The sequence below is a fragment of the Candoia aspera genome, chromosome 8, assembly GCF_035149785.1.
Source record: "Candoia aspera isolate rCanAsp1 chromosome 8, rCanAsp1.hap2, whole genome shotgun sequence".
NCBI lineage: Eukaryota > Metazoa > Chordata > Lepidosauria > Squamata > Boidae > Candoia > Candoia aspera.
This window is the reverse complement of record NC_086160.1, coordinates 67,730,675-67,741,003: the sequence shown is the minus strand read 5'-3', so window position 1 is coordinate 67,741,003 and position 10,329 is coordinate 67,730,675. Positions and strand designations below refer to the sequence as shown.

At 55.8% G+C, this 10,329-nt stretch overlaps 1 protein-coding gene across 1 annotated transcript; it reads left to right on the top strand.

Moving 5' to 3' along the window:
• Nucleotides 1–207: 207 nt before the first annotated feature.
• Nucleotides 208–9,642, top strand: PRDM8 (PR/SET domain 8). Its single transcript, XM_063309809.1, has 4 exons — nt 208–519; nt 3,537–3,757; nt 5,685–5,916; nt 8,162–9,642. The coding sequence occupies exons 2-4, from the start codon at nt 3,539–3,541 to the stop codon at nt 9,622–9,624; spliced, it is 1,914 nt and encodes a 637-aa protein (XP_063165879.1). The 5' UTR covers nt 208–519; nt 3,537–3,538; the 3' UTR covers nt 9,625–9,642.
• Nucleotides 9,643–10,329: the final 687 nt, after the last annotated feature.

The window sequence follows — 10,329 nt, the reverse complement described above, 5'->3', positions numbered from 1 at the left end:
CCCCCGCCTCCAGCAGCAGCCTGAGCAGCTCCGCCGGAGAGAGGGGCAGCCAGGCAGGCGCGGGGGAGCGCCGCGGCCAGGAAAGCGTTAAAGGGGAGGAGGCGGGGCTGTCACGCGTCATTGGACGAATTCTGGGCCGGCGACAAAACCGGGGCGCCCGGCCGGCAGGCAGGCAGTGCATCGGGCCCATCTGCCGACGTCCCGCGGCCGCCCCCCTCCCCGTTCCCTCCCCGCCCGGCAGCTCTCGTGCGCCCAGCCCAGCGGAGCAGCGCCGCGCTCCCACCGCCTCTTCCCCGCGGCCATGGAGCAGCATTGATACAAGAAGGCGCGAGAGCTTTCCTCGCCCCCCCCCCCCAAGAAGGAAAGAAAAGCGGGGACTTCTACGCCTCCCTCTCCTCTCTTCTTTTTGGCCACTTTCTGCTGGGGATTTAAACGTATTTATATCTCATCTAAATATTTACTTTATTTTTTTTTCCACCATCCCTTGTCTTTAGGATTATAATCCCGACCTTATTCCTGGTAAGTAAAGACCGCTTGCAGCGAGCAAAGCGAAATAACCATTCTGCGAGGATTGTTTCTCTCCCCCCATCCCCTCTGTTCCCACCACCCATTACCGCTCCTTTTCGCCGTATTTCCTGGCACCCAAAAGAAAAGAAGGGGAGGGGGTAAGAGAGAAAAAGATACCTCGCCAGATAGATCCATACAAAGCCGGGGGGAGGGGGATTTATATGGATAAAGCAAGTAATGAATGACTTTGAAGAAGCGAGTCTATTTGTTGGCTTGTTTTTTCTCCTTCTTTCTTCTTCCTCGTCTGCTTCTTCTTTTTAAGCTCTAAAGAAAAAGGTTGGAGCGCCGAGAAAAAAAAATGCTGATGGTTGGTCAGATCCAGAGGAAGGCAGTCTTTGGTGGGGGGGGGGGCGAGGGGGCGGCTTGAGGTTCAGGGAGATTTCAGAAACAGAAATTGGCAGGAGGACCAAGACTGCTTGTTTTTCCTTCCTTCCTTCCTTCCTTCCTTCCTTCCTTCCTTCCTTTCTTCCTTTCTTCCTTCCTTCCTTCCTTCCTTCCTTCCTTCCTTCCTTCCTTCCCCTTTTAATCCCTCTCTTTGAGTTACGTCTGCCGCCTTCTTGGCTGGAGGATGACTCCATTGCATTGTTCGGTAGGATTATCCGACACCCTGGTTTCCCCTTGGCTGCTGCCCGCCGTAACGCGGCGACCTCCAGCGTCCTTATTCTAAAAAGGAAGCCAGGAGCGTGGAGCCAGGGGGTGCTTAGGTGTGCGTGTGAATGGGCCTCGAGAGTGTGCAGGCGACGATTCCTACCCAAGCTGAAGTCTTCTCCGGAGGAAAGCAGGCGGAAAGATGGGGATCTATTCCGCTGGTCGATTTATTTCCGACGCGGTTTTAGTTCCTTTTAACTTGGAGGATAAATGCCGTTCCCTCTCCCCCCCAGCGCTGATGTTACAGCCTGCTAAAGTTCCCACTCGCCTCCACGTACTTTCCACTTTCGAAAGCCCGTGCTGTAAGAGGAGCCTTGGATCTGGTGCGACCAGTGGGTTTCATTTTTTTTCTTTTTTTTTCTTTTCGGTGTGGTTTTCCCTCCCACAGATCTTCCCCCATTAATACGCCCGACCCGAGGAAAGATAGCGGGACTTTAACCATTATGAACCATTTTCGATCCAGGGTTGGATCGCAGTTTTCTCATTCGGCTATTGCCGAGGCTTTTTGCTCTTTCCAACCCGCGGACTCAGGCTGGTTTATAGAGGCTCAGAGGACCAAACCCTGACCCGTTGCTTTAGCCAGGGAGAAACGGCGGAAGGTTAAGATTTGACGGCTAATCCGAGTTGAGAAAAGTTTTGCTTTGAACGGCCGCGCCCCGCAAAGCAAATGCTTGTCCGGAAGGAAACCGGAGCCGGCTCCCCTTTTCTCTGCTCGTGGCCACAATCCAGCGAGACAGCTTCCTTCTGGCGGCCCTCCAGAGGAGCGCCCGCTCTTCCTCTTCCCACTTGGGTGGGCCTTGCGCAGGAGATTCACCAGCTGAGGTTCTGGAAACAGGCCTCTCTGGGATGGCTAATTAAATTTCCCTCTACCAAGCGATCACTGGGGGGGGGAGGAGAGGAACAGGGGGAAAATTAATGCAAAAAAAAATGATTACAGGGCAGACTTGGAGAGAATTGCCTATTTTCTGTTCGGTATGGCTGCTACTACATTATTATTATTATTATTATTATTATTATTACTGCTACTACTATTCTTGCTGCTGCTGTTGTTATTACTAAGTCGGTCGTTTCAAAAGACAGTTTTGAAACCACGTTCTTGGCGTGATTAGGTTTCCTCCCGCCTGTCCAAGCGCCAGTCTTTCTCCCCGGCTTCGGTTCTCGTGAGCCGCGCGTTTGTCTTGCCTGTATCCCCGTGTATAACACGGAAACTGGGATTCGCCCGCCTCCCATAAATAAGCGTGTCGTGGTAAGAAATAATTACCTCTGCTCGCTGCTTTTAATTAAAGTCTCCCAGGGAAACTGCTGGATTATGGTAATGAGCCGACATACGTTCCCTCTTGTCGGCTTCCGTGAAAGGTTAGCTGACATCAAATCAGCGACACTGACAAGGCGCTCGAAATCCATTTGCGCGCCCGACCCGTCCGTCACGAGCCCGGCATGGGGCGGGGAAGGAAGGACAGTCCCGGGCGGGGGCAGAGGGGGACCCCCGAGACTTCGCTAGGAGCAGAGCCCGGAACGAAGCGCCGGACTCGGAGGGGCGAGGGAGCGGCGGGGCCAGAGTTTCCGAGAAGTTCCGAGAAAGCGATGGGGCAGGTAGGCGCAGAGAAGCGACCGCTCTGCCCCGCCGCGCTGGATTTCAGCCAGGGCAGAAGAGGGCGAAGGGGAAACCTCCGGAGAGGTCTTCGGTCCCCTCTCTTCTCTTTGTAGGATCCTGCCGCAGCCTTCATTGTTCAGAAGCCAGAGCTTGGTCTCGCTCTCCGCTCCTCCTTCCCTCCTGTCTGTAATGCATTCTTTCTCGGTTTCTTCTTCCTAGGAAGGGTTTTCACCCAAACTGGCTCTTGCCCTTCCCGTTTAGAACCAAGCCGTTTTGCCGGAGGACTTAGATGGGCGGCTTGGCCTTGGCTGCGCTGCCGTCGCGCTCAGCAAAAGGCCGGCCAAAGTTCTCCTCCTCCGGGCGATTTAAAGGGACGAAACATTCCCGGGCCTTGGGTGCCTCCGGGGAGAGGAAGGCAGCCCCTCTGCGTCCGGGCGTTTTGGCCAGGAAATTAGGAAGTGCAGGTCGCAGGCTTCTGCATCCGTCTCTCCCAGCGAGTTGGAGCCTCAATTTCAAAGAGCGCTTAACTTTGGAAGATGATTGTTGTTGTTGTTGCTATTGAACTCAGGACATTGAAGGGGATGGGCCTGTTCCTTTCGTGAAAGGGCGTTACGAAGGGGTCCGCAGAAGCCAAACGGGACTCTGTTCCTTGGGGGCTCCCCGGAACGACGGGGCTCTTCTCTCCGGAGTAGTTCTGTGACCGGTCCCTCTTCTTTCCCGTTTCCAGCCATGGAGGAAAGCGGGGTGCCTCGGAGCATCTGGGACGGAGACGCCAAAGCCGTTCAGCAATGCCTGACGGACATTTTCACCAGCGTGTACACCACCTGCGACATCCCGGAGAATGCCATTTTTGGTCCCTGCGTGCTCAGCCACACCTCGCTCTACGACAGCATCGCTTTTGTCGCGCTCAAGTCCACCGACAAGAGGACCGTTCCCTATATATTCCGGGTAAGGCGGTAGACAAGGGGAGGGGAAGCTCGCCTTTCGAGGCACCGGGGCTGAAGGAAGCCAAATCCTCGCCGCCACCCGGGAAAGCTTGAGCTACGCGGGCTGAAAGGGAGGCGAGGCGATCCCTACCATCGGGCACCGGCTCCCTTTCCGTGGCCAGAAAGTGGCCTTGTGGCGGAACTCAGCCTGGCCACCTTGGCGGGAGGCCGCGGGGAACCTCGCCGGCCGGCCCCGGTCTGCGTTTCTCCGCTGAATCGGTTCAGCGAGCGGCCGGGAGCCACTGCTCGGCTTCGCGCAAGACGCTGAACCAGGTCAGTGAAGAAGGTAGGGAAGGCATTCAGACGACCAAGGAAGCTTTTGTTGGTGCCTCGCCTGCCGCGAGAACCCAATCCGTTTGCTTAGTTCCGGGTGTGATGAGAACGCAGCAAACGGGTTCATTCACATTCGGCAGCTTCCAGGCAGATGTATTGTCGGAATCGCCCACCTCCCGAAAAAGCGAGGCGGCGAATGGGCGAAAGAAGGGGACGCGTCTTTTCAGCTTCGTCAGGCTTAAGCGCAAAGAGCGCGCGGAACAAGGCGCGAAGGAGCCGTCAAGCTTTAGCTGCTGTTTCCTCCGACCCACCCACCCACCCACCCACCCCTAAAAAACGGCCTTTGTCCTTCTTCAGGGTGTAGAGGCGGGTGGGGGGAGGTGAGAGAAAGAGAGACGGGCCGGATCTCGCTGCCTTCAGCTCCAGGCGCCACCTGCCACCGGAGAGCTCAAAGCAACGCATTCGGAGCTTTGGAAATCCCGCGGCGCTGGTCGCTGTCAGCTGCGGCTTCTTGCGCGCCCGCCGGCCAGTCAGCCGACCGAGTCTAGGGGGGAAAATGCAAGGCTGAAGCCGGGTGCGCGGGGTTCTTAGGTCCGCCCTCCAACTACGACCAGTTTTCGAGGGATTTAGGAGCACAAATGAACGCGCGGCCCCCCTCTTGCTATCTTTAGGAGCGCTGGGCTCCCCGCCTGCTCCGGAGAAACGATTCGGCAGCTCGGTTTACGGTCTGAGGCAAGGAGGAGGCGAGTCAAATCGTCACGTTACGGGCATAGTTAACGAAGCTGATTAAAAAGCAGGTTTCTTCCTCCATTTTTAAAAACTTATTGCTGGAATTTACCTTCTCGAGCAGTTAAAAGAATAGGTAGAATCGGGTGTAGATCATTCGCGTTCCTAACAATGCTATGCTGAATGTCTAAGAGTCGTTAGGCAGCACAGAGAGAATGCAGTCCGTCGGGGGCTGGGAGGAAACTGCTACCGGCGGCAGGCAGACTTGCTGGCCCGACGCTGCACTTCTACGCCCTGTTTTTCTGGGCCAGTTTCGGCCCAGGACCCTCCTGTCTTGATCACCTCCTGTCTTGATCACCTTGGCTTGGCTTAGTTCCTCCCCCCACCCCCCCAGGGTCTCAGCCTCCGTGTCTGTCGCCTCCGCCCGGCGCGTCGCATCCACCGGAGGGCGGGTGTGGCTGTAAACGTTCCCTAGGAGAGAGAGACGGAAGGCCTCCTACTGGACCCCAGAGCCCTTCCGCCCATCCAAGCCAGCCCGACAAGATTTGTCCAAGGCCAAAGTCAGGGCCCGTTGCTTTAAGGTTAACTGGACCAGGGTTTAGTCAATGTCCCAGTTGCCCGGATTCCAGCGGGGCATGAAACTAGCCGGTTACTTTGGGGTTCAGAGGGTCAAGCGAAGGCTTGCCCGGCTGCTCAAGCGTAGCCACGGTTCTGCCGAACGCCAGCCTAAAAGCTCTCGACCGACAGGATGACAGCCTCCGCCTCCGTTCCTTTACCCCCCCGCATTTCGCCCCCGCCGCCTGCTCACAGAAGGCCCGGCCGGGTGTTCAGCACCTTGGGCAGCCAGTCACGCGCCGCTGCCGCCGCGTCTCCCTCCTTCCCCTTTCTAGGTGGACACCTCGGCGGCCAACGGCTCCTCCGAAGGCTTGATGTGGCTTCGCCTTGTCCAGTCCGCTCGGGACAAAGAGGAGCAGAACCTGGAAGCCTACATCAAGAACGGACAGTTGTTTTACCGCTCCCTGCGGAGAATTGCCAAAGACGAGGAGTTGCTGGTGTGGTACGGGAAGGAGCTGACCGAGCTGTTGCTGCTGAGCCCCGTGAGGTCCCAGAGCAAAGTGAAGGGTAGGTGACAATTCGTAGGAGGAGGGGGTGGTCCCTCCCAGGGCATTTTCTGGAGGTCTTAGATCCGGGGTCCCAGCGGATTTAAGACTGAAGCGAGAGGAGGAGACACCTCCCTTCTGGAAACGGGCGCCCTGCCAACCTGACTGGCAAACCAGCGTGTTAACCAAATATCCCAGGCACAAATGATGCTTAATTACTGTAATCCACAGCATCCCATTTGAAACGGTTCGGAAACGCTGGATTAGCTGAAAGGCTGCAATCTGTTAAGGTGTTTAAAGACTCGCCGCGGAGCAGGGAAGTTGGCGAAGCTGCCTCACCCCCACTCACTCCCAAATCCCAAGACTCGTTTTTTAACTAACTCTATTGGTGCTCCTCAACCTTGGCAACTTCAAGCTGGGTGGACTTCAACTCCCAACTTGAAGTTGCCAAGGTTGAGAAACACTGAATTCATATGATCAACTGCAGCAGCAAATCTTATTTCCTACTGTTACATCTTTCCCCACAGCAGAGCTGTAGGTCACTCAGGCTGGGAGCTTGGTTTTAGCAGTTCTCAGTTTAGGGAACTTGCTGTTCCCTGCCTTTCAGGAGAAGTGAGGGAGCAAAGTTGGTCTACCACCCATTGGAAGGAAAGAGTAATATCTTTCAGTAGGCAACCTAACAGTTCCCTTCTTGCTAGGATCAAGGCCTTCAAACAACAAAAAATGCCACGTTTAGTGCTGTTTGCTGCAGAGGTAACATGGGCACATTCCGAACTAGCCCACTTTCTGGTTCAGCATGTTCTATTGGATCAAAAATTAACCAAAGGACGTGGGTTTACAGAGCATAGTGAGACACACAAACAACACACACACACACACACCAAGCCGAGATTAATACTAGACAAGCTTAGCACAAAAGAGAAGTTGCTGGGTCTTCAAATAGCCTGGCTAAGCATTTATAAACTTAATGTATGTGCATCATGGCGGCCCCATTAAGAAGAAACCAGAATGGTCCACAGGGTTGAAATTACAGTAGCTTGTGTCTGCATTCAGATGGAAGGTCTCCATTTTATTTTACTCCTGCTTTATGGGGCAGGGGAGTAGTAAATTGCCCCACCTTCATTCGTTAGTCCGGCTATTCCGAATCTAGTACCCTGCAAATGAGACTATCTAAAACAGTCTTTCTGAACTTTAGCAACTTTAAGATGTGTGGACTTCAACTCCCAGAATTCTCCAGATCTAGAGCCCTCAGAATGCCCTAACAGCTGCTTCTCTGAACATCTGTTCACTTCCTGACATTCTATTAGATTTATGGGTGCATCTAGGAAGACAGTGGCACGTTGGTCACAGTGCTGATCTACAGTGGGAAGAACTTACAGTTCATAGTCAGCCATGAGAGACAAGTTACTTGGCGTTCTTCAGATGTTTGGGACTAAAGTATCCTTCAGTGGACATCCTCAACTCAACAGGTCCTGATCTGAGTAGCTGCATGGGAGACAGTCTCTTAGTGGTCCAGGAGATGTAGTGAGAACTTGGTCCATGGGAAACAGAGCTCCAGTCCTTTGGAGCCATGACATACCTGCAAGTCATAGTATCCAAGTTGACAAACCTCACAGGGCCATTGGGAAGTGAAATCAGGTTCTGAACCCCAACAAGAATTATCCTTTATATTTTCAGAGGCATAAATAACCTCATTTCCTTCTTTATGAACAGTGAGCATAACAGCCGGGACTATTCACTATATCCACTGCCTTTTGCTCCTGGAAGAAATGTGGGATATAAATATAATAAATGCTGAACCATAAACAAAATAAAACACAGCAAGCTGTAGCGTATGTGTGAATCAGGCCATTGTGGTTAGTACATTCTGAGTCATGGTTTAATTGTTTGGGTTTAGTCTTATGGCTCAGAACATGGTTGACCATGCTGCATGAACCAAGCCAGAATTTCTGGTTGCAATTCTATACATGCTTGAAATCAGTGGGGTTTCTTCTGAAGCAGATGTGTTTAGGGGAATGGTTCTCGTTATGGCAGGAAGCCCGGACTTTTTTGTGTCAGAGCTCCTGAACACAATTATAACAATGCCTATTCTCTGGTACCTTGTGGGTTTTAAACGTCTGAGAGTGGTTTCAGCTGGATACCCATGGGTCAACCACCGGTGGGGTTCAAAATTAATTTCCAGGGCTTGTGCATCTGACAACTTGGCCAGTCGGTCTGGCGCAAGAGGTGACTAACAGGCTCTCGCCTCTCTTTCTGTCCCGCTCCAGGTTCGTCCCCGCACACCTGCCTGGAGTGTGGCCAGCGTTTCCAATTCGAGTTCCCGTACGTGGCGCACCTGCGGTTCCGCTGCCCCAAGAGGCTGCACGGGGCGGACAGCAGCCCAGCCGACGACCCCAGCCCCAAGGATGGCAGCCCCAAGGAGCACGAGAGCGCCAGTAAGTTCCACGGCAAGCCCATTGGGGGCCAGCCTCAGATCCAGCCCCCCGCGTCCCCCCACCGCCACCACTACCACTGTGCCCAGGACGGCAACAGCCCGAGCAACGGCGGTGTGACCAAGCCGTCCACGGACTTCCACAACCTGGCCAGAGAGCTGGAGAACTCGCGAGCGAGCAGCGGTAGCGGCTCTCCCAGCAGCCGGGAGCAGCCGGCGGCCGGTCCGGACGGCCATCCCAGCCCCGGTGGCAAAGCGAAGCGGAAATACTCCGGAGGAGACGCGCTGGCCGAAGAGCGAGGCGCGGCGAGCGTCAGGGGGCGCTTGGAGAGGCCCGTCCCCTCGTCGCCCAAGGAAGAGCTGGTGTGCACCCCGCAGCAGCAGTACCGACCGGCCGGCAGCTACTTCGGCTTGGAAGAGAGCAGCCGCCTCTACGGCCCTCCCAGCCCCGAGACGGGCGAAGCCAAGAGAAGCGCCTTCGTGGAGGTGAAGAAGGCCTCCCGAGGCGTGGACGGCGGCGACGAGGAGAAAGAGCGCGACTCCCCGGCAGGCGGCGGCGGCGCGGACAAGCCGCCTCCGCCCTCGCTTCTGGGCGCGCGCTCGGGGGGCAGCGCCTTCTCCACAGTGCCCTCCTCGCAGCCCTCCAGCGCGGGCAGCCCCGAGGAGCGGAAGAGCGCCTTCTCGCAGCCAGCGCGGTCCACCTTCTCGGCCGCCGCCTCGGCTCACGCGACGCAGCTGGTGCTGGGACAGAAGCTGAGCGCGCTGGTGGAAGCGGGCTGCCACGCGGGCGCGGAGGGGGGAGCGCGCCTTTACGCACCGGACCCGCTCGCCGTCAAGCTGCCCAGCGCGCCCGGAGAGCTCGGCAGCGGGGGGGCCGCAGGGGGCGGCGGCGGCGGGGGAACCGGGGGAGGCGGCGGCGGGGGGGCCGGGTCGGGCGGCGGCGGCGGGCTGCCCAAGCAGAGCCCCTTCCTCTACGCCACCACCTTCTGGCCCAAGAGCTCGGCGGCGGCCGTGGCGGCGGCGGCGCCCCTTCAGCTGCAGCTGCCCTCGGCGCTCACGTTGCTGCCGCCCTCCTTCACCTCGCTGTGCCTGCCGGCGCAGAACTGGTGCGCCAAGTGCAACGCCTCTTTCCGCATGACCTCTGACCTCGTGTACCACATGCGCTCCCACCACAAAAAGGAGTACGCGCTGGAGCCCCTGGTGAAGCGGCGGCGGGAGGAAAAGCTGAAGTGCCCCATTTGCAACGAGTCCTTCCGCGAGCGCCACCACCTCTCCCGGCACATGACGTCGCACAACTGAGGCAGGGCCCCGCGCCGCACCCGCGCTCGTCCCGCGAGCCCCTCGGGGGGTTGGCTAGAACCGGCCGGGCCGCTTTTGCGAGGCATGGACAAAAGGGCGGTTGCCCTGAATCTCTGCGCCAAGCCCGGCAGCTGATCACAGATTGATTTAGGTGTGTAGTGTAAATGTGCCCAAAGAGTTGGAGGGAAGGACAGTGCGGAGCAGTGCCACGAATGCACGCGCCTGCAGGCCTCGGTCTCTGGTGGGAAGTGTGCATGCTCCCAGGCATGTAAAATACAAAGTACCGTTATCCTAAAAAGGATGCAGTCTCAGCAAAAGAGAAGGTGGTGGAGTTTGCCAGTCAACAGTTCTGAAGTTTTATCAGTACATTTCTGGAATGATAAACAAGATAGGAGTTGCAAAGTCCTCTGATTTTAGTAATACTCCATCCGTCTTTTTAATCTGAGCTAATTTAGGTGAATGGATGACCAGAAGAAAACTGACTTGTCATTTTTTCTAAATTGCATTTTGGAGCACCCATAACTAGGGAATGAATGAGCATCATCCACAGGCCATACACCAATAGCAAGAGAACCCCATGAAACGTTGGCTGTGTTTGTGCAACAAGTTAATACTGGCTTGTTTATGATTTATTTAATAAATTGCAATTGGCAGAAGTTAGCACCTCACTAAACCATGGTATACATGTCACAATGGGTGGATCTC

What these genes read in the sequence shown, in the direction of transcription:
- PRDM8 (XM_063309809.1), top strand. Translation starts at nt 3,539, where the DNA reads ATGGAGGAAAGCGGGGTGCCTCGGAGCATCTGGGACGGAGACGCCAAA. An exon ending in CCGTTCCCTATATATTCCGG is followed by an intron (nt 3,758 to 5,684) that starts GTAAGGCGGTAG and finishes TCCCCTTTCTAG; the next exon opens with GTGGACACCTCGGCGGCCAA. An exon ending in GTCCCAGAGCAAAGTGAAGG is followed by an intron (nt 5,917 to 8,161) that starts GTAGGTGACAAT and finishes GTCCCGCTCCAG; the next exon opens with GTTCGTCCCCGCACACCTGC.